A 24,847-nucleotide genomic window follows, 5' to 3' on the forward strand; every position below is an offset into this window, starting at 1 on the left:
TTTTAAATAATGCATGCTACTGTAATTAAAACCCATGAAATGTATTTGCCCTTTTGTCCCGGTTATAAAAACATTTAAATTATGTCCCTATCACAATGTTTGGCGCCAATATTTTATTTGGAAATAAAGGTGCATTTTTTCAGTTTTGCGTCCATCCCTAATTACAAGCCCATAGTTTATAAAGTAACAGTGTTGTACCCTCCTGACATAAATATTTAAAAAGTTCATTCCCTAAGGTAACTATTTATGTATTTTTTTTATTGTACATTTTTTATTTTTTATTACAAAAAAAAAAAATTGGGAGTGTGGGAGGTAATGAGTTAATTTTTTGTGTAAAAGTAATTTGTATGTAAAAAATGTGTAGGGTGTAGTTTACTATTTGGCCACAGTAGCTTTTTGCTTTAATGCGACCTCCAAGCGTCCTTCCGGAAGCTTGGAGGAAGTACTTGGAGGCTGGGTAAGTTTGTATCGTTTCACAATGATCTCGCTGCCCATCGGAGAGCAGCGGATCATTGCGGGGCTAAGATCAACGAACGGGAATGGATTTTCCCGTTCATTGATCTCCGGGCGAGCGGGCGGCGTGTTTACTAGCGGCGGGCGGCGTGTTTACGAGCGGGAGCGCGGGCAGCGGCGGGAGTGCGCAAAGTACGGATTTCTTCGTCCCTGGGGGTTAAAGGATGGAAAAAGGGACGGAGAAATCCGTACGGGCGGCGGTAAGGTGGTTAATGAGGTGCAACTAATTCTGGCTTGCATGCACATTTAAAGGATACCCGAAGTGATGTGTGACATGATTAGATAGAAGTGTATGTACAGTGCCAAGCACACAAATAACTATGCCATGTTCCTTTTTTTCTTTCTCTGCTTGAAAGAGCTAAATATCAGGTATAGAAGTGGCTGATTCAGTCTTGACAGACAGGAAGTGACTACAGTGTGACCCTCACTAATAAGAAATTCCAACTATAAAACGCTTTCCTAGCAGATAATGGCTTCTGAGAGTAGGAGAGAGATAAAAAGGGTCAATAGGTCATAGATTTTAGCTCTGGCATACTTCAATGAATGTAAACACATGATGATGCACACCATACAAGGAATTAAAGTTGCAATAGCTATGCTAATTTTGGGTGCTGTGATAAATAGAATAATCAATAGAATATAAAAACACGCACACCATGTCGTTTCAAAATGCAAAAAGGGATTGTATTAGAAAACATAGGCTGACAATGTACAATCAGAGACACGCAATAAAGTACAATGGAACAATATATCACGCAATCCAGCAATCCTCGTAGGTACAGCATGTAAACACTAAGATATGTGCAAACAATGCACACAAATAAGCAAGGAGTGACTAGCAAGCTGCTGTAACTGCTAGCAAAAAGGTGCTGGTTAAATACTGAAATCGAAGTCAGAGCGTGGCAAACAGTCTGACACAGTACAATCAGAGTGGAAACGAGGCGGCAGGGTGGTGGACACCACCGCTCTGCCATCTTGCTCCAGTTGCCTTCCTGCTTCTCCCATTGATAAAGGACACTTTCCGAAACGCTGCATCTGGGTAATGCAGCGGTGTTTGTACCTCGTTTCCACTCTGATTGTACTGTGTCAGACTGTTTGCCACTTGCTCTGACTTCGATGTCAGTATTTAACCAGCACTTTTTTGCAGCAGTTACAGCAGCTTGCTACTCACCCCTTGCCTATTTGTGTGCATTGCTTGCACATATCTTAGTGTTTGCATGCTGTACCTACGAGGATTGCTGGATTTTTTTGTATAATATATATATTCCATTGTACTTTATTGCGTGTCTCTGATTGTACATTGTCAGCCTATGTTTTCTAATACAATCCCTTTTTGCATTTTGAAACTACATGGTGTGCGTGTTTTTATATTCTATATACTTCATTGAATGTGTCATTGAGGAAAAACAATAAAACAGTTGACACTTAAAAAGTAGATTTAAACAACAAAACTGAAATATCTTAAAAAGTCATTTTCAGGAGAAGGAAGATAGATACAATTGTTTATTCCATTATGCCGGGCATATCCGGCTCATTTTATGCGTCGGATCGAGCCAGCGGCTCGATGCCGGCGCATCCCCGCTCGTCCACGCGGATCGATTGCCGCTCGTCCCCGCTGGCGCTTCCTTATCACCGCCCGATTCGCTGCCATGGTCTGCCGGCGAGAATCGAGCGGGCGCGGGTGTTCTTTAACCTCCTTGCCGGTTTTCCCGACCTGAGCTCGGGGTAGAAAAAAGAAGCTATTAGCGGTGATCCCGAGCTCAGGTCGGGGTAGGCATTGCAGAGCTTTACCTTTTAGTTGTGGAGTCCCGCACGCGATCTCGCTGCGCAGCGGGACTCCGGCCTCTCTCCCCGGCAGTGTGGGGTCTTTCCCTGGCCGCCGGGATCCCCCATGTCCCCGCTATTCTTCCGGGGACCCGGCAGCCAGTTAGAGCAGCGCAGCCGTGGTGGTGGCAGCAGAGCGGTGGTGGCAGCGTGACGTCATCGGGGGCGGGGCTAATATTGAAAACGAACTTCTCTATATTAGAGAAATATAGAGAAGTTCGTTTATATGTATATTAGCGCCATCTTGTGGGCAAAGAGAAAACTGCAGCACAGGAGCCCAGGAAGGTACATTTTTTTTTATTTTGCTGCAGATCTCCCTGCCAGAATAATTTTTTTCAGGTTTTAGGGTCTGAAAGAGTGGAAAAAAATTGCACCGCTTTTAGACCCTAAAATCTGGAAAGAATCAGACCGCCAAGGAGGTTAATGCAAATTGTATGGTGCCTGGAGTTGGGCCAGTCTAAAAAGAAAGGCGGTAGATCTAATTGGACCCATACCAAGCTTCACACAGTTTGCACTGAATTTTCTTGCAAGCTGGAATTGTTAGTCTCATATTGACCATTTCTAATTACATCCTTTGGACTTTGTACAATGTAAATGAAGAGAGCATACTGCGATCACTATTAGGGCCAAATCACCCTGTCTGGCACCCCATGTAACAGGATCGTGCCAGGGTCAGTGTGGGCTGATTTTATTCCTTGTTCTACAAGGGAGAAGGTTTCACACCAAGAGCGCTTTAAAGACTTTTTCTAATCGTAAGCGCTTTGCAGGGTTTTGAAAAGCTTTTGAACAATGAAATCCTATGGTCGGTTTGAGGCAAGATTTTACAATGGGCATACCAACTAAATAGTTTACAAACGAACGCGATCCTGCACATGCGTAGTACAGCAGGAAGCACTGTACAACCGAGTGCCCGTTATTAACTGGGCCATAATGGCTAGTTAAGTTATATTCTTTAACGTTCTTTAAGACAAGCTTTTTCACAGATGACGTTTTTGGCTTTAATATGCATACTGTATATCCAATATCTTTATTTATATTTTTATTGTTTGGGGGTGTCTAATATTAAATGCTGAAAAGCCTTACTTTACAATGTTACAGTACAACAGCAAAGCATAGTACCTGGAAAAGCTGCGTCCTAAAAGCCTATAGGGATTACATTATCAAATAATCTATGGGATATATACAATGCTAGTTATTCTTCTCTACTAAAGAAAGTAAAAAAAAAAAGGCATACATAGATAGGGATTGGCTCCCGTCTCTGCCCTGGTATAGTAAAATCACCACAATTAAATGGTTACTCTAACCCAGGGGTGTCCATTAGGTCAGTGTTCCCCAGCCCTGTCCTCAGGGCCCACCAACAGTGCATGTTTTGTGCAAATCCACAAAGGTAGTTAATCAGCTCTGCTGAGAGATACTAATTACCTCACCTGTGAATGATTGTGGTTTTCTGCAAAACATGCACTGTTGGTGGGCCTTGAGGACAGGGTTGGGGAACTGTGCATTAGGTAGCAAGGTGTGGGTGTCTATGCACCCTCTGGAGAAAAAACACAGGAGACAGGGACGGGAGCCCAATAGTGTAATATGTCAAACCAATGTTGGAAATAAAAGGTAGAAATAAACTACTCACAAAGGTGGGTTGCAGTGGGGCAACCGACCGCAGGAAGCAGGTGGAGACAACAAACCCGACTCCACTCGGGGTGATCCCTAAGGATCTGGATGTGGTCGCTCTCTTTAGAAAAAGAAGGGGGACAGGTTCCCACCGTGGTGACCCACGTGTGTTCTGTCCCGACCCCTCAGACCATAGGGTATGGGGGTATATAATGCACAAATTGGGTCTGAGGCTCCCTATGCTGACTATCTCGTTGTAGCTTGGCACTGTTATTTGGCCTGAGGAAGCGGGCTCAGACCCGTGAAACGCGTTGCCTGTGCTATTAATAAAATCCTTTGTTTCATCAAAGATTCTCGTTATTTGAGGTAAGCCACCTCAAAATATTTTTTTGTCAATTTTAAACTGTTTTTAAGTGTTTTACAAATCACCAGGGCGCCTCTTTCAACCAATTTGTGCATTAGGTAGATTGTGATGTACCGGTAGATCGCGAAGGGGTTCATGGTAGATCCCGATGCCACTACATTTTCCATTCTGTATATACAATTGTGCTACTAAAATTGTACATAGGTAGATCATTTTGACTTGCTACTTTTTTAAAGTAGCTCACAAGCCGAAAAAGTGTGGGCACTTCTGCTCTAAACCATCTTTCACACCATTTTAGAGTACTTCCTGATCAGGTAGTGCATAAAGCCTCCACAATTTTTCATACATTTTTATTTTTACATGAAATATGGTCATAAAAACTGAGGGTGAACAACAGCTTTCATTTTCTCTGCTCTGGTTCCCTAGCATGAAAGAGGTTGTTTTAAAGTTCACATTACGCTGTACTCTCTGTTATACATAAACTCTGTTTATTTTTATTTGCCACACTTGCATGACTGACTTGTAAGCCACTTTATCCTCTGTTTGGTTACTTGTTGAGCAACTTGTCATGCAAAACCATAGAAACGCTCACATAAAATATATAGTTATAATAAAAAAAAAAATCTAGTCTTTTGGAAAAGCCTTTGTTCCCACAGGATCTCCCCATTGACCATCTTGAATATTTGATGAGGATTAGCTGAATCAATGGACCTCACTAACTGACACATTGACATATGCTTCAGTGTTACCAGACTATAGCTGCGTAACGTAAAGCAGGCAAGAGGGCATCGAAACTGCAAAATCGGCTTCTGCAGAATGTTCACAATTACATACACACACATACCTTTTAATAAGGAATATTATATATATATCATATTAAATATTAATAAGCACACCTGGATGCTCTGCCTAAAGCTTAAAGCAGTTTCCCAGATGCAGTATTCTCCTCGCCTCGCTTGTTGGTACTGACTAACTGGCAGGCTCTTTCTACACTCTCTAGGCCACTTTCACAATAAAGTTTCCCCTGTACGTCCAAATTTGACAGGATTAATAAGCACTTATGCTATCTAAATACAAAATTGATATACTGTGGTCTAATTTCTTCCATCACAAAAGCCTGGTATTTTAAGAGAGGTGTGTATACTTGCGACAGAACCCAGCGGCCACACGGCTTTGGTAGGTTTTAGACAGGAATTGAGCCAAAGTACCGTATTGTTTGGACTATAAGATGCTCCTGACCATAAGACACCTAGGTTTAGAGGACAAAACCAGGGGAAAAAAAATATACTAAACCTGGTGCATCCATGGTGAAGGAGCATCTTGTGGATTATGCCCCCTTGTACCTCTTGTGTCTCCATGTGTCCCACATATATCCGCCTCTGTCCTCCTTGGCCTAAATTCACTAAGCTTATCTCCTGTCTTTAATAACGTTTCTAGAGTTATCACCATGGTGATGAGGCATGTCGTATTCAGGAAACATTCTACCTCAGGCAAACCTAAAGTTAACTCTTCTGTCTTTAAGTTAACTCTTCAATCCTTAAAATAACTCCAGAGTTAAAGACAGGCTGTTTATTAACTGCATGTGAAAATAACTACAGAGGAGGTAAATTAACTACAGAGGAGGTAACTTAAGGAATGAAGAGATAAGATAACTCTCACTGTGTGGACTGTGGAGGTACGTTTTCTCTTGCCTTTTTATCTCCAGCATGATCTTCGTGAATTAAGGCCCTTGTGTCCTCCTCCATGCCCCTTTGTATGTCCTGTGTTTGTTCCCCTGTGCCCTCCTCTGCATGGGCACAGTACAGGGAGTCACCAACATTGCAGCAGGTTGGAGGTTCATATTGACAGGCGTTCACAAGTCAGGAACTCCCTGCATTTGCACTATAAGAGGCAGTTACTTTTTTCCGCACTTTTGGGAGAGAAAAAAAGTGAGTCTAATAGTCCAAAAAATACAGTAAATATAACTTATGTGACAAGATCATAGCAACATAAAATGAAGTGTAATTTCTGGCTGTATAGCCTCTTTAAAACGTGACATTGGGCCTCATGAAGTAAACGGTGGTACATTTTTTTTTTACTATTTAGCAGGCGGTGCTACTCCAGCATTCGTAACTGTAAAATTGTGCATCAGTACCATGGTGTAATAAGCATGGGTATTGTTATATGTCTACTTAGAATCAGCCTGTCTCCACTTTTTTTATTTTTATGCATTCAAAGAGTTAAGAGTTAAGAGCTTTATCATATGTATGAAACTGAAGCATTTGAACTGCAAGTCAAACACAGCGCGGCTATCCAGAAGTGTGAACATAGGAAAATAAGTTTAATTTGGGTAAGCAAACATTGCCCATAACAAAAGCGATCTGAAAAGTTTAAAATGCTTTTGTTAGCACTGAAATGGCTGCTGTGCACCCGAGGTGAAAATAAACCGATGAGAAAAACAATTGTATTTACCCTCCTATTCCTAAAAATGACTTTATATGTCCTTTGGTTTTATTCTATATTTTAACATTTACAAAGCAGATAGAATGTTTTATGGTCTTTGCACAATGGCAGCCTATTAAGTGTCCCAGAGTTAAAATATATGATCTATTGACCTTTTTCTACCTCTCCCCTGCCCCCAGAAGTTGAAATCTGCCAGGCAAAAAGTATGGCTGTAATTTGCTTATCAATGAGGTTTTCCTAAACTTCAAGACAAGGCACAGACAAGACAGAAGCGGTCACTTGCATGCCTGAATATTAACTCTTTCAGCAGCAAAATAAAACAAAACAAACAGCCTGGTTATAAATATTTTTGTACTGTACATACACATCTCGTGTCACATGTCAACTCGAGTACACTTTAAATTAAAATTATGAGTGTGAGTCTGTCAGCAGGGAGGCTCTACATTTTGCTGCTACTACTATGAAAATATAAACATAGGTTAAAAATATTTTTATGATCGATTTGAATTGGTTGCGAGTTGATGGGCAATAAGTTTTTAAGTTCTGTAAATTCATTTTTGTAGTTACTGTAAACAGAAGACCTGACTTTTTTCTTATGCCAGTATCGTACCCTTTCCATCCACTTAAAGCACAGAAAGGACTTTGAGACTAATAATAATGCAGATTATCAGTAGCACACGTCAAAATGTGTCTCCGAAATGTCTTAATCATTCTACATTGCCAAAAGTTGTGAAACAAATCTGGAAGGTACGTTTTGCATTTCAAGCAAGTACCGTATTTTTCGGAATATAAGACGCTCTGGACTATAAGACGCACCTAGGTTTAGAGGGCAAAAAGCAGGAAAAAAAAAATATTAAACCTGGTGCATCTATAGTCCAAGGGTGTCTTGTAGATGTTCTCCCCCCCCAATTATTTTGTCCCCTTGGGCATCCTTCTCCTGTCCCCCTTGCTGTGCACCTCCTGCCCCCCCTTGTGGCCTCCTCTTGCCCCCCCCCCCCCTTGTGGCCTCCTCCTTTCACCATTGTGTCCTCCTTCTGTGCCCCCTTCTGGCCTACCCCTGCCCCCCTTGGTGTCCACCTCCTGTTTACCCTTGTGGCCTCCTCAAGTCCCCCTTGTGTACTCCTCTGTTTGCCCTCCTGCCCCCCCCCCCCATTGTGGCCCCATCCTGCCCCCTTTGTGGCTTCCCCCTGTTGCCATTGTGTCTGCCTCTTGTGGCCCCTTGTGTCCTGTCCGTGTCCCTTTTATGGCCTACCCCATCCCCCTTGGTGTTCCCCTCCAGTCTCCCCTTGTGGCCTCCTCAAGTCCCCTTTTGTGGCTTTCCCCGGGCACAGTTGTTATCACTTACCTGACCTGATGCCCGCGGTGATCAGCAGCTGTTCCGGTATCCTTTGTGTCCCTGGCGTCCGCTCCCTCCGCAAAGTAATTACCGGTAAGTGGTGGCAGCAGCTGCGGGCATCCCTCACCTCATCCTCGGAGCCCGCGAGATCAGCCGCACGTCTCTCTCTCTCTCTTTCCCTCAAGTGCCGGTCGCGTCATTGGTCGCATCTGTAATGACGCGACCAGGAAGTACCGGCACTTGAGGGAAAGAGAGAGAGAGAGACGTGCGGCTGATCTCGCGGGCTCCGAGGATGAGGTGAGGGATGCCGCAGCTGCTGCCACCACTTACCGGTAATTACTTCGCAGGGGGAGCGGATGCCAGGGACACAAAGGATACCGGAACAGCTGCTGATCACCGCGGGTTCCAAGGTTGAGGTGAAGTATGTTCACTACTGCTACCGTCACTGCCGCCTACTTTGCGGGGAAAGTGTGGACCACACACGCAGCAGTCACACTGGCTGCCCGCAGTGCCCGATGCTGATCGCATCATGCACCTCTGCAAGCTGACAGGCTGCCAATGCTGCTGCCGCCGAGATCGACCAGGTGACATTTTTGGGCAATTTTTTTTATCCTTTGGTATATAAGACGCACTGACTTTTCCCCCCCTCTTTTGGGGGAGAAAAAGTGCGTCTTATATTCCGAAAAATACGGTATGTGAGTCAGATAACTCCATAATGTATGATCTTGCTGGTGAAATCTTGGAACAATATAATGGTTTCAAAAAACATTGCTCTATACAAGGATTAAAATATTAGATTTCAAGACTATTTATAGCTTTTAAAGTATTTTGTAGCTTTTTAAAAGAATTGTAGCTTATGGGAAATGTTGGATCCACTTAGCTATGTCATTAAGTTATTGATAGTTTAAGTTTTGTTTATAGTTTGAAGCTCCTTTATTGACATCAGCATTACATCTTAGATCCCAGTCTTATGGTGGCCATACATGGTAAAAGGTTTAATTTTTTCCGATTAGATAATTTAGTTTGATTATTCCATTAAATCGAATATAAAGATTTTTCCAGCATGTCCAATCAGATTTTTCGCGCAAAAAACGTTATAATCGTTCAAATTCCTTGATCGAATCGAATGAAAGTTGAAAATATTTTTTTTTTCGATCGTATGAACGGGAAAATCAAAAGTTTTTAAATTGTATCGTGTATGGGCACCATTACGCCGATAATCTTGGTAGAATTTTTGCACTGTAGGATTTTGCCTGAATAAGGGGGAAAGCCTGGTTAGCAATAAAATGGGTACCTTTTTAATAGTACTTCTTACCTTAACAGGATACCTAAACTGAAACATGACATGATGATAGAACATGTATAATGTGAATGTGAGTGTGAGTGTGAGTGTGAGTGTGTGTGTGTGTGTGTGTGTGTATAAATAAAATATCTGTTAACTGAGCTGTGTTCCTTTTTTCTTTTCACTGTAAATGCCAAGAATTCAGATATGCAAAGGACACCTCTCTCTTCATTCAGATTGTAGGTTATTGCTCACTGATCACTATTAAGTCATTAAACACTTTGATGTCTGAGTGCAGGGAGTAGATACAAAAAGGTAAAAAAGATTGAACATGGGAGTGGTGAAACATGAAAAGACTGTTGTACAAAAGAGAAAGGTGTTGCAACATTCAAGTAGGAGTCATTACTGATGATTACTGGAGGCAACAAAACAACCCTCCTATGTCTATGCAGACATGGCCTTGGAACATTTTGTGCAGGCTCAGAAGTACTGCTCCTGCGCAGAACACTCCAGACCACATAAGCATAATCAGAAGCGGTCCGAGTGCGGGCGCTAGCGCAGGCGCAGAAGTTGCCGACCTGGTGAAGTCGGCATCTGCAACAGAGGGGATCCCGGGACACCGGAGCTGCGACGAGGGACACAGCATGCTTCATGTAGTGCAGAGAGAAAGTGGCAATCACTGATACACAAAGATGAAGAGAGGGCTCTGCCCGTCTTAAAAACACAATTGCTAATATGCAAATCTTGCTGTAAGAGTTTCCACATATATTAGGAACTCTATGATATACTACAGGATTAACCATCTGCTACAAATAACATTTAACCCATTATGTACAGCCTCCTTAATAAGTAATCATTTGAGGTAAGACTGTACACCCCATGCCCCCCACCTGTGCCTGTTTGCACCCACCTCTTTGTTGTTGTTTTGTTGCCACCGGTAATCATCAGTAATGACTCCTGCTTGAATGCTGCACCAACACTCTGTTTTGTACAACAGTCTTTTAAAGTGAACCTCCGTACTAAAAATCGACTCAGTAGCACTGAAAAGGCTTGGTGTTTCTTTAACAGTTTCACAGCATCAGAACTTTGTTTCTCTTATACAAGCCTCATTTTTAGCTGCACAGAAGAAAACTGCCCGGGCTTTTTTCCCCTGATGCTGTGCAAAGTTGTTGTTGTTCTCTTTCTGCTGTTTTGGTGCAAATTTTTTTCTTTTACATTTTGAATTTGACATTTGAAGTCTAGCGTGTGCAGCTGGGAGGGGTAATCAGGACACAGGACAGTTAGAACTGTGTCTCCTGCTCCTTGTCACCTCCTTTCAACCAAAAAGATGGCTGCCCCCATGACAAAGATGGCAGCCCCCATGAATCACAAACATTTGCCTGTTCTTTTAAAACAGGGTGGGTAAGAGATTATATTACCTATCTATTCTAATTAACATAACTAATGTAACTTGGTGACAGTATGTTTGTTTAGGCTGAAGTTCCCCTTTAATGTTTTACAGCTCCTATTTTCAATGTTCAACTTTTTTTATCTACTCCCTGCACTCAGGAGTATTTTTCTGCTATCCAAGTGTTTTATGACTTAATAGTTCTGAGTGCGGAATAACCTACAATCCAAATGAAGAAATACCGTGTTTTTCGAACTATAAGATGCACTTTGTAGCATCTTATAGTCTGAACACTAAATTTTTTGACTGGCGCTGTCCTTCCCCTTGTCCCCTCTGGTGTTTGCTGTCCCCCTGCCCATCATCCCCTTTGGTGTCACTGTCCATCATCCCCCCTGATGCCTCTGCCCCTTTAACACAGATCCTGAGACCACTGCAGATTACCAGCAAGTTTCAGTATACACAAACCTAGGAAAGTGGTCGCACAGCTTCACATATCCCTCCTCCACTCCGGTGTCATTTGCCTCCCCAGCGGAGAACGCTGCAGGTTACCGGCAAGTTTTTTCACTGCACGGGAAGGCGCCACGCAGCTTCAGAACGCAATGCCCAATCAGGCGGGGGCACTGCATGAGATGGCCAATCACAGCCCTCTCTGCTCCCTGCTTCCTCCCAATCACCAGCCCTGCTGATCGAGCCCTTGTCCTGCCTTCAGGACTATTGGGAAGGCTGTGATTGGCTGTCTCGTGCAGCACCCCCCGCCTGATTGGGCAATGCATTCTGCAGCTGTGTAGCTCCTTCCCGTGCAGTGAAAAAGACTTGCCAGTAACCTGCAGCGTTCTCCGTCGGGGGGGGGGGGGGCGCAAATGGCACCGGAGTGGAGGAGGGATATGTGAAGCTGTGCGACCACTTTCCTAGGTTTGTGTATAATGGTACTTGCTGGTAATCTGCAGCAGTCTCAGGATCTATGTTAAAGGGGCAGAGGACAGCAGAGTGGTCGGGGGGGATGAGGGACAGCGACACCGGAGAGGGTCAAGGACTGGGGGACGGGACATTGGGTCCCTGTGAAGAGTCTCATCCTCTGCAGTTTTAATGCTGCTGCCCAAATTTTGCCCAGAATTCTCCAAGCAATCTGCTGGCATTTGTAATAAAAAAGCAGTATCTCTTCAGTGAGGCACCCTCCTGCTAGCACTGTCTTCCCTCTCCAGAGGTACAAGGAAGGCACAAAGGGGAAGGGGCAATAATTGGGGGAGAACATATAGAAGTTGCTCCTGGACCATGGACGCACCAGGTTTGGTATAATTTTATTTTCCATGACATTTATGCTCTAAACCTGGGTGCGTCTTATAGTCCAGAGCGTCTTATAGTCCGAAAAATACGGTAGGTGTCATTTGCATAACTGAATTCTTGGCATGTACAGTGAAAAAAAAAAAGAAAAAAGCAGCACATACTTTACACCTTAGGTTCTCAACGTGTGGTACGCGTACCCCAGGGGGTACTTCTGATGGTTCCAGGGGGTACTCAGGCTTGATATACTTAACCACTAATAAAAAAATTTCGTTTTAGAAAATGATAAATCTTATTTCAATAACACCAAAATTAGTATTTTAGGTAATTAATAGCAATAGTAAATGCTTGGAAATGGTTTAGAACCAATTATCATATACTAGGATTAAATATGTATTTGTCAAGGGGTACTTGTGATAAGGTTTACTATGCCAGGGGGTACTTGGTGAGTACAGGGTCTTAAAAGGGGTACATACCAATAAAATGTTGAGAAACACTGCTCTACACCATCTACCTTGGGCTTAGCCCTGGCTGCAAGAGGTCTCTTAAAGCTCTTCTTAATCACTCACGCATAGGAAACTCCATACTAACTCTATCAAGGCCCCCACAGCCAATTGAACCTGTCTGTATGCTGCTCACTGGCTGCAGACTTGGACAGAGCTGAGTCAAATCATTTTCTGCAGTTTATGGGGTATTACTCATGGTTATACAAAACAAGATGCAATGGTAGACTATGTTGCATCCATGGTTCATAATCTTAGCCATTTAGTATTTTTCATACCTTTTTATAAAATCCACAAAAGCCATAAAGCATGAAGGAAACCAATTACTACATAAAGGTTAAAATACACTATTAAAATGCCTCCACACAGGCAGATCACAAAGTATGTTTAAAAACACAAAAGCAACTATCTAAAAAAATTCACTCTACAAATATAGTGAAAACTGGCACAGAGTTCAGTTTTGTACCAGGTACCCGGTATAACAGATACTCACCCTCCCTAATCCTGATATGCCACCCCAGAGACCTCTTCAGTGTACTATTCAAATATCAAAATTCCAAGTTTTGAAGATTCAAATAGCCACGCCTATTCCCATGTGACTGAGACCAACAACTGTTCACCTAGGCAAAGAAGTCCTGTTGGGAGAGGAGTTCGCTGTACACAAACTAGATGAGTGGATAACAGGAAGCCCTGCGGAATAGATACCAGAGCAGGAAGGGTGAGTATCTTTCCCACTCTATGGTGCTGGTTATGTATTGAGAAAGTTGGGGCACTTTGCATATTATGATTCAGATTCATTTGAAGAAAAGTGAACATAATGTATTGTACGATACAGTATAAATGTTAAACGAATTGGCAGCAGAATGTCTCCAGTACCTTTTTGCCCTTACTTACCTACAGCTTCAGTGTCCTCCTTGCAAACAAGATTAATAACATGATTACATAGCAAATGGAGGGTTTCTAAACTGTCAGCTTTGGCACCGAATTGGTCTATAAAAGAGAACTTTTTTTTTGTTCAGTATGTTCCGTTTTTGTGCGCTCTTTATCCTTTTCCAATGATATTCACTTTTATATTCACATATGTATTATTCATGGTAAGAGGCTTAAATTCATACATAATAAGAGCAAAGCAGAAGGAGTCATTCTGATTCTTCTAACTCAGTGCATTTAATGTTGAGATTACCATTTTTTAAAGCCATATAAACAACAATGGAAAAAGGTTAATCTTTCAAGTTTAGTTCCTTCTATTAATTTTACACATTTCATGGATGAAATCCTTACGAAATTAAAACTTCAAGCTAACCAAGGAAATGCATTCCATATTCAAACACTCACAGCTTCCCTGCCTAAACTTATTGTATGACAGGTACATTTGGAGGAGATTAAATTTGTTCACTTGAGGTCACATGTCACACGCACCTGAGCCTTCACCTCAACGACCAATTAAACTATTTAAACGTTACACTGATATCGGTGAAAGGAAATCGGGAGGATATGAGAGGTTTCCGTTCAGCAAGCTGGTCTTGAAGTACAAAATGTATTGTTACAACTATTTAAGAAAATGACACCAAACTTAAAGTAAAGGAGCATATTAGTGCAAGATGAGTACCTAGTAAGCAAAGAACATGTCTTTGCTAGAAAATCTCAATCTATTTGAGAATGAACTTTATTTGCCAAGGACGTCAGAAGTCGCACCCGGAATCGTTTGTGGTACACAAGGCATTGACAATAGGGAAGGTAACAGACAAAGTACGGACATCTAGGCATTTTAAACAGGGCTAGAGTTCCAGACATGCAGACAGGGTGCAAGCAGGACAGAGTCTGCACCTCAAGGGGCTAGGGAATTTTGCAAGGGTGAGGGGCTGGAGTTCAGGAAGAGGACAGCCTGGGGGAAGAAAGGGTTCCTGTGCCTGGTGGTTTTGGTGGGGATGGTTCTATAGTGGCGGTCTGACGGGAGGCGGTTGAAGTAGTGACTTTATAGATATAGCCAAGGAATTATTTTCCTGATCATAACAGGTTCTCCCTCCCTACCTATTTTAAGATTTTCTCCAACACAATACCTAAAAATCCTTCATATTGAATAAAAAAAGAATAATCCTAGGAAAAGTCCAGCAGTAATATCACCTGCATTTTCTGTTCTGGAATACACAATATTTTCCAAGTAGGCCACCACATCACCAGAGTGATTAGGCCCTCCATGGTGTCCTCTGGTAGGGGCCTTGAAGTGTAGCTGTCAGGTATAAAATCAAAAATCGATTCTTTATCCACTTTGTCCACTGCTACAGTATATCTACGTCATCTGTGGCACCCTCCAAGCCACCATGACGTAGATATACTGACTTGCTTGCAGCCCTGCTGTGCACGATCGGGTGCGCTTCAGAGCGCACTCCCCAGCAGTGTCAGCTGCCTTACTAATTGGTGAAAGGGAAAATGTTCCCTTGTAGCCAATTAGTGACCTCCCCGCGGATGAACGATCACCGCTGTAGCAAACAGCGGTGATCCTTCATCTCTCCCCCTCCGCGCCAGAACGATAAAAAATAGTGGCTATCTACCGCAGTGCACGCAGCCCTGTGATGCCGAACATCCGGGTCCCGGCTTCATGACGTCATCAAGCCGGGACCCGGTGTTTGGTATCACAGGGCTGAGTGCAGCGCGGTGAATGGAAGCTGGGGCTGAAGGATGATCGCAGGAACCAGGTAAGGTGAGATATTCTGTTTGCAGGGGCATTTTTTTTATCGATCTGGCCACGGAGGGGACAGAGTAGTAGGGGGAGGGGGCACATCTGGCTACCCATAACGGAGGGTGGGGGTAGTGTTCCGAAAGGGAGGGTTAAAATGTATTTTGGGGCCCATCAGGGTAACAGGGGGTGGGGAATTAATAATGGGGGGCACATCTGATGGTCCTTGGGGCCATAACCTAACACTGGGGGCACATTTGGCTATAATGGGGAGGGGGCGCTAATCCTGGGGGCACATCTGGCTACAATGGGAAACATTGATCCCGGGGACACATCTTGCTATAATGGTGGGCCCTATTCCGGGGGCGCATCTTTCTATCTATATGGGGGGCTAGCAAATATGGGGGGCAGATCTGGCTATACTGGGGGGCTGATACTGGAGACACACCTGGCTATCTATCCTTGGGGGACGTAATACTGGTGGCATGTTTGTTATCTACTGTCGCATTTTTTATTTTTTACTAGAATTGGTGAGACCTAAGGATTAATGCAATTTTTAATCCCCCCCCCCCCTCTTTTTCCCATTAAAATGCATAGAATTTGTTTTTTCTTGGGTCAAAATACCCCCCCCCCCTATGAAAGTTCAGTATGTCCTGAAAAAAACGGTACCTAGATCATTTAGGTGTCGTGAGTAGGGATAAAGTTATGGCTGTTTATGGCTGTTTAAATAGGGATATGGCTAAAGCTTTAAAACTGCTCTGGTCCATTAGGGAAAAAGAAGAAGGTCTGGATGCGAAGTGGTTATTTTTATCTGGTAAACAAGTAATAAGGATGCTAACCAGGCAATCCTAAAGTTAAAAATCCCTCTTACTTACCTTCATAAAACATTACCCAGTTTTCCTGGCTCTTATCTGGTACATCTGCTGTGCAAAGGAAGTTGCAGGGCATGCTGGCGTTTTTTTTTTATTTCTTCTTTACTTTTCCCCTCAGACATAGCTATTGCTCATTCCGAGCCAGGACAGGATGAAGTACAGGACTGTATGAATACTAGGCTTACAAAGGCCCAAAAAAGTTTGCTTTTTGGAAACATAGGGTGTATGCAATAAATGCATTACACGGAATTACGTGCGTAAAGTTTTACCACACAAAGCATAATGCATTGCATATAATGTATTGCATTCTGCTCTACTCATGCGGTAAAACTTAATGCACATAATTCTGATGAATGCTGTTTATTGCATACACCCCATACTAGGCTGTTAATGTACATCACAACAACCACTTTGTAGGGCATCGAGGAAAAAAAAAGCTGCCTTCAAAAGGTGGCAAAATCTATTTGCCTTATATTAACTTTAGCTATATTCAGCTATTGATGGTCACCAGCGAGGATAATAAGTAGACATGATCACAATAGCTTGTAGTTATCTTGAGCATAGTGGATAGCACTCTTGCCGGAATGCAGCAGGAGGGAGCAGAGAGGATGTATGTATCATAACAGGGGTGCCCACACTTTTTCGGGTTGCGAGCTACTTTTAAAATTACCAAGTCTAGTAGATCTACCACATTTCCACGCACGCACAAATTCCCCCCCCCCCCCCCCCCCCCAATAGGCCCACCTTGCAAAGGAATCTCTTCAGCCCCCTTTCTGTGCACAGCAAATCCTCCATTCAGTTGTCACTGCTCTCCTCACAAGATGGAGGACGACTGTTAGCCACTGAAGACCCGTGGGACGTGGGGGAGGTGTGGCCACATGGCTTGCATCACAGAGCTTGAAGAGGAAGGAGAAGCACACCATTTTTTCCTCTCCCCTTCACCCACGCCTCTCCCCTTCAGCCGCCGATCCTGGTAGGAGAATCTGACAGCCACGACTACACAAATACTTTCACAGCTGCAACCAGGCGGCAGCTAAATTTGACAGGGCGCAATCTACTATTGGGCACCCCCATATCATAACGTCACCGGTGAGCTGGGCGAAGGGTGAGCAGAATAACAGCTCACCCTGCTGCCACTCAAATTCCCGGCAGTGTTAAATACTATTCCTCTTCTGAGTTGTAGCAACTTGGATGGAGAAGTAATTAGGGATCCGACAATTGCCGCAGCCTCAAAATACTTTTTTTTTAAATTTAACTAGCAACTCATTGACCCATCTGTACAATTAGAAACAATGCTAAGGACATAGAGAGCCTGGATATCTGTAAGTATACTAAAAATAACAAACAAAATCCACTCACCTTTCAACAGAACAGCAGGCCATATCCTTCCTACCACAGCTGTTCAGAAGCCGCAAGAGTTTTATATGCAAATATTAAAGGAAGGACCCCAGGTGAGGAAGCACCCCCCCTCCAGTAGAGATGAACAATGAATTACAATTCTTGTCTGATTGAGGCAAATTTAGTTGCAATTTGTATGCAACTTTGAAGTGGACCAATCCAAATACGAAGCACTTCCATCTGATTGGTCCAATTTAAAGATCCATACACACTACAACAAAATTTGATTCAACTCAGAATACTCAGCATCCTATTGACCATTGCTAGACCCCTATACACTGGGTCAACCAAACAGTAAGGGCTTGTTCACACCTAGAGCGTATTCGCTGTTTAAGCGCCGGCGAGTTTCAAAATAGTCTTAAAAACGCTTGTGCAGTGATTCCTTATGGGACAGTTCATATCAGCGCGTTGTGTCTGCTTTCCGCTGACCAAAGTGCTGCCTGTACCATTTTCAGGGCAATTTTGGTACAATGGAAGAAATAGGAAAAGCGCAAAACTCAAAAATCGCTGTATGTGGCGATTGCGTTCGCGCTTTTAAGAATAATTACATTGTATTTATTCTTTTCCAGGTCAACAAGTTCACTTCCTGACTTGCATCAGGAAGTGAAAAAACAAATAGCTCTGCAAAAGCGCTTTGAAAAAGAGCTTTACATAAAAACGTAGTGTGCAGGCAAGCGTTTGCGCACAGAATAAAGGGCACTAGGCCTCAGCCCCTCACAACTCTCCTACCCCCCCCCCCGCCCTTTTTGCCACCGACACATTGCCAGCGCACAAGGCTGCCACGCCTGCATGCCCCCCTGCCCTTGTCCTCCTGTAGTGTATAACGACTGTGTGCCGCGCATGCGCGCTAGCAAAAAAAGCACGGACACAGGGACAGGGGACGCAGGGACACACGAGTTTTATTGTATAGGATGACAGCTACAAAATAGGATTGTCCAGACAGTAACTGGAGGATAGCAGTCGAAAGGTGCTTGCCAGAAAGCTCTACTTTAATGGTTACTCAAGGATTTAAAGGTAAACAGTGTCAAACTTGACAGATTCTGCTAAGGTTAACGTTGCATTTTATACAGTCTTCAAATTATCTCTGCATCTGTTTTGAAAAACTACCTGTAGCGGGCTACCACGGGTCATCTTTAACCCGTTCTTGCTGATAGAGAAGTGCCCCCATTGTAGCCGAGCAGTGTGTACGCACAGTGACAGTCCTAAGACTGTCACTAAACAATCACCCACAATGGTTTTGAACAATAATTAATTGTGCATTGAACAGGTCTTCAAGAGAAACTGCAGTGAAAATAACGTAATGAAAAACGAGTGCGTAATTTTACAATAATTATGTATAAATGATTTAGTCAGTGTTTGCCCTTTGTAAAATCTTTCCTCTCCCTGATTTACATTCTTACATTTATCACATGGCGACATCTTCACTGCTGGTAGGTGATGTCTGTGGAAGGAGATGCTGCATTTTTGACAGTTGGAAACAGCGGTTATTTCCCACTATGCAACAAGTGTGCAACAATGCAACAGTTTGATGTCCGTACTTAGGTGCCGACATCAAACTGTGGGAGAGGTTTCACCACAATATCAGCCATACAGAGCCCCCTGATGATCCCTTTGAGAAAATGTAAAACATTTTACAGCCCCCTGTAGTTCATCAGCTCCCTCTCTGTCCTCTCGGTCCCCTCCGTTGTGCTCCTGTGAACACCGCAATCAAGCGGGGTCACAGACTATTGCGTGGTCTCGGCTGAGCGCACCAGCCGATCATCCTCCTGTTGCCGGCAGCATTCTGTGCAAGCGCAATTACAGTCTTAACTTCAGCACCTGGGTTGATGCAGCGATACCACAGCAACGGCACTTTTACTTGACCTGATGAAGCAGTTTTCACTATGAAAAGCGTTGTCCTTTGTGCACAGTAATGTTGAGCTTTTTAGAGAATATCGTATTGTTGGAATGACTTTTGAATGTAAGACTTTCTCACCAACTATTTTTCGCCACATGAAATACACACCTCTACTGCCCTTGGGCTCCTCCTACCCTCCTTTGAGGCTGCTTTCACAGTGGGACGTTACAGGAGCACGTTAGTGCAACCTGTAAAGCTCCCCAACGCACAGCAATGTAATTGCAATGGGCTGTTCACAGTGCCCACGTTGTGTTACATTGTAACGCTGCACGTCAATCTAAAGTGCAGCATGTTACGGCGTTAGAGCGGCTTTTCCCACATTAGCCTGCTTGCACAGGCGCAGTGATTAGCCACATGGCTAATTAATATTCACTGCACTATGCTGACGTCACTGGCGGGACCACGTGATGCGGAGTGTTCCGCTCACGTGGTCTCCACCAGGGCATGCGTAGTATAGTACGCATCACGGACACATCAAAGAGCCGCTTAACGCGGCTCTTTGCTAACGTCCTCTGCCACCACCACCATGCGTTGCGTTAGGTGCACGTTATGCGACCTTAACGTAGCACCTAACACAACGTCTTAGTGTGAAAGAAGCCTAAAAAGAGAGCGTGTATTTTTAGGATATACGCTTCGTGCCACACTCTAAGCCACACCCTGTCACTGCTTATCAAAACGGAGATTGCTGCAGGTATGTTTTTAGTGAATTAAAAAAAACAAAACAAAAACAAAGGCAAATTAAACCATTCCTTATAAAAACTACTCCAGAAACAGACATACTGTAAATCTTAAAAACCAAATGTCAGATATTGAATATTTGGAGATTGTAATGCATACAGAACACTACTACAGCAGGGTGCACAGATTAGTTTAAGGGGTATTTTGGAGGATGTAAAATCATCTGTGATTAACTATTGGCACATTTCATTTTCATTTGTTGGGAGGCTATCCGGAAAGAATATCATATTTTTAATTTATAAAACATTTGCTTTTTTTTTTTTTTTTTTTTTTTTTTAACACTAGACATTTGTCTAATTTAGTGACTAATAGAAAGCAATATGTATTTATCCTGAAAATCCAAAAATATATTGTAGAATATGAAGCAATAGAGCTGATTAACTGAATCAGGTCTGAAACGTAAAACTTGATCTGAGAAAGAAGTTACATTATTCTTCCTAACTGTACAGTGGCATGAAATACGATGGTGATGTATAAAGGAAACCAGAGATCATAAAGTATACAGAACCGATACTTACCTGGGGGTTCCTCCAGCTCCATAAACGTGAGAGTCCCTCGCTGTCCTCCTGCAGTCTGCAGTTCAGACGCGATCAGCCCAAGTAATCGCTTCAGTCTGTGTCTTCTGCGCATGCACGGGATGGTCCGCGCATGCGCAGAAGACCCAGACTGGAGCAGACTCAAGCAATTACCGCGGCTGATCGCGACTAAATGGCAGACAACGGCAGGATGGCCTCACGCGTTTATGGGGCTGGAGGAAGCCCAGGGTAAGTATCGGTTCTGTGTACTTTATCATCACATTAAAGGACAACTGTAATGAGAGGGATATGGAGGCTGCCTTATTTATTTCCTTTTAAACAATACCAGTTGCCTGGCACCCCTGCTGATCTATTTGGCTGCAGTAGTGTCTGAATCACAAACCATAAACAAGCCTGCAGCTAATTTTGTCAGATCTGACAATATTGTCAGAAACGTGATCTGCAGGCATGTTCAGGGTGTATGGCTAAAAGTATTAGAGGCAGAGGACCAGCAGGACAGCCAGGCAACTGTTATTGCTTCAAAGGAAATAAATATGGCAGCCATCATAGCCCTTTCATTAAAGTGGTCCTTTATACACAATCGTTTTTTTCTTTTTCTGATGGATGCGTAGTAAGACAGTTCACATAAGTTACAGAAAAACAAGTGTACTTTTGTTTTGAGGCCTGGACAGCAGAAGGAACCTTTATATCCTGCTCCCAAGGTAGTCTTCCTGATAACCAGTGCAGCATACAGTATGAAAGAATTTCCAGGTCCCCTCGTCTGGATGGGGCTGTGAAAAAAAAAATGCAGCATTTAAAAAAAAAAAAAAAAACTGATGAAGTATCAGAATACATTTTTTTCAAGGAATGTATTAACTATTAGTGATGAAATATGAAAAAGTAAAACGGGCAAAGTGTTGTGTTTGTTCAGCTGTATTAAAAGTAAAAAGAAAAAAAACGCCCAGTCGTTTTGGCTTTGCACCACAGACAGCCGAAGTGACTTGTTGCTGGAAAAAAAAGGGAGGGTCAGTTTTCTTACCTCCTCCAACTTCATCCTTCCTCAAGTCTAGCCTGTCACATGAACTTGATCCCCATGGCCTCTGACATGATCCAGACAGCCCATAACCCAGCACCAACACTTTCTCAAAGAGCCAGGCAGTAAAAACAAAGAAAGAAATGTCTGCGGCTAAATTGCTAACACATGTTGCAGGAAGTCCATGGGGTCTACACTGGTCATACAGAGACCATTTGAGTGCAGACTAAACATTGATGGCCTTTCCTGTTCCATGATGTTCGCCGGCTCCCAGAGTGAAAGATAAGACAAAACTGCCATCTAGTGTAAGTCGCTGTGCTCTGAGCCTTCCACGTTCCAGACAATACACATGCCTCTACCTTCGTGTTTTCCTTTCACACATTAAGCTAGGATTTAAACACCCTCGGCCAATAGAAATATTTCAATGTTAGAAGAATAATGAGAAATAGAATAGCACATTTTTGCTAGGCAGGAGAAAATAAACACTCTACAATTTATCACAAATCCAAAACAGTAAAAACAAAGAATGATAAAACAAAATAGTAACAATAAAACAAAAAAAAAGGGACTATAATTCATCACGTCCTAGTTTTACACAAAGAAATCCTGCGGAGTACAAAAAAAAATACTGCTGTAAGGAAAGGGTTGAAAAAATTACAAGTAGAAAAAAAAAAAGTGAACGCACCGATCTTCATTATTCAATACTTAGGAAGTTCAGGTTTACGTGCCAGATAAAACCAGCTGATATACACGCCTATAAAAGTTACTCACTAAATATTGCCAGCCGTAATTTAAAATTTGTTTTATTGTGTTATGAATATTTGGCGTGTGGCTTCTCGGGGAGGAGAGGCAGCGGGCGATGTTTCAATCACTATAGCAAAGATTGTAGATGTATATTTTATCAGCTCGTGCAATTGGAGAGAAAGATGTAATCTCTTTGCCTGGGCTGCATGTGGTTGTTAAACCTGCCGCATGCTTTATGGGCTTTCGTTAAGTGAATTCGAGAAAGTCACTCAGCAAACTTATCTTTTAATTTAAAAAGTCAAGTATTAAAAGCTGCAGTGCCAACACATCATAACTGTTTTGTGTTACTCTGCATAAGTTATTATGGAATGAGAGGAGAAGATTAGCTTTTACACACATAGACACACACACACACACATACACACACTCACTCTATCCAAACTGCTATTAGGGTATGCGATTATTAAAGGCCCTTCAACCTAACAGAATGTTGCTCTGTCCCCTGGGTGCCGTTTATTTTCTGCACTGGCTACGGCAACGTCCTAATGCAAGACTTGGCTCTCGTATTAAAATAAAAACACAATCTCCACCACTTGCTGTTCTATAGCGATTTTATCAGCCATAAATCTCCCATTAACTGTGGAATGATTCCATTCATACACACGTGTTCACAAGTTCTTTTTTTTCCATCATAGCTATACCAGATTACAGCCTTATAAAACAGGGGCCATTTGCCTGCTGAAATACTGTAATAATGTAAGTGTGTAAAGAAAATGATTCATTTCATAACACACACATACACAGGCATGAATGCTTTCACGCTGGACCGGTGCGGTAATTTTACCGCAGCCCAATGGAAGTCTATGGGGGCTTTCATACCGACGGCGTGCAGCACAACGGAAGTGGCTTTTCACGCATCCCCGACGCAGGACGGATCTAGGTTACTGTGCGGTCCTGCGGCAATGTGCGACGGACCATAAGTCATGTAAGTCTACGGCGACACAGGTTGTTTAAAAAACGTTGGCGGTGGTGTTGCGGGGCACATGCGTGAAAGCGTGTTTCTTCAATATGCTTCTGTGCAGTTCCGTATTTCCGAAACAGCAAGCAGGCATCACTTCCTGTTTGGATGCCAGCCAGAAGGGGATTACCGCATGTTAACGTGGTGATCCCCGAAGGCCTGGTTTTGGACCGTACCGCCGGCCTTAAGCTTTAGCACATAGCAAGAAGTACTCAAATACAGTGAGACAAGTAATGTTCAGGATTCATATATGTACGTCGCCAGTTAGTTGAGCACAGTGAGTCGAATGAGAGTCAGCAGGGTGAACCATCAAATTCCAGGCAGCATTAACTACTATTCCCCCTTTGAGTCGTAGCAACTCAGAAGGAGAAGTAATTTGGGGTCCGACAATCAGTGGAACCCTGAATCACCCGTGAGCGGGTAGTCTCTCCCAACTCAAAGCATGGCGCAGAAACCACCTGCTTCATCGGGAACAACATATTGTGGTACTCTCCCTTTCCACAGATGCTCAGGTGCTATAGCAATAAGGTGAGAACCTCATGAGAAAATTTTAAACATAGCTCTCTGTAGTCACTAAATATTTGTTACAGAGGTACTGAAACTATCCCACTTCCCTTTAAGATAGGTTTACTGTAGGCTTTGCGTTGAATAACAGCAAGAATGCTAAGAAATGGTAAAGTGGTGCACAATATCCCTGTGTTGCGCCGCATACAGTCAAAAAGGTATGCTTCACATTCACAGTTAATGAGAGCATTTTGCAGTACTATTGAGATGTTGCAAGCAGTTATACCGTACCACACCTGCTGTACTGTGTACTTCACACAGGGCGTGTTACAAGCCGCATCACAACGCCCTACTGTGAACATACCCTAAAAGAGAACCCAAGGCCGATTTTTTAAATCTTAATAGGACACAGAGGCATGTTCTGTGCACAATGACATGCCTCTGTATCCTGCTGCTGCAACCGCTAGGTAAACAGGCGGTTTGAAATCATTTAGTGGTTGAGATGAAATGAGCGATTTTCAGTGTGAAAAACCTCAAAAAAAAAAAAATAGTTGGGTAGTTGTGTTCAAACAAAATGATTATACTAGACGCACTATCTTTTTTTTTTTCAGTTTTGGCTTCCTTCGTGCCACTGCCGCATACAGGAAAGTGTTCCTTAAAGAGACTCCGTAACAAAAATTGCATCCTCTTTTTTATCATCCTACAAGTTCCAAAAGCTATTATAATGTGTTCTGGCTTACTGCAGCACTTTGTACTATCACAGTCTCTGTAATAAATCAACTTATCTCTCTCTTGTCAGACTTGTCAGCCTGTGTCTGGAAGGCTGCCAAGTTCTTCAGTGTTGTGGTTCTGCTATGAACTCCCCCTTCCAGGCCCCTCTATGCACACTGCCTGTGTGTTGTTTAGATTAG

General features: G+C 43.0%; 1 protein-coding gene across 2 annotated transcripts in view; it reads right to left on the minus strand.

Moving 5' to 3' along the window:
- The window catches only part of VRK2 (VRK serine/threonine kinase 2), a 159,172-nt gene that overhangs the window by 40,051 nt on the left and 94,274 nt on the right, over positions 1–24,847 (minus strand). For both annotated transcript variants that reach the window (XM_068232418.1, XM_068232417.1), the window contains one exon: positions 21,308–21,428. In XM_068232418.1, the coding sequence (XP_068088519.1) occupies positions 21,308–21,428 (121 nt within the window). The remainder of the gene's footprint in view (positions 1–21,307; positions 21,429–24,847) is intronic.

The sequence above is a fragment of the Hyperolius riggenbachi genome, chromosome 4 (assembly GCF_040937935.1).
Source record: "Hyperolius riggenbachi isolate aHypRig1 chromosome 4, aHypRig1.pri, whole genome shotgun sequence".
Taxonomy (NCBI): Eukaryota; Metazoa; Chordata; class Amphibia; order Anura; family Hyperoliidae; genus Hyperolius; species Hyperolius riggenbachi.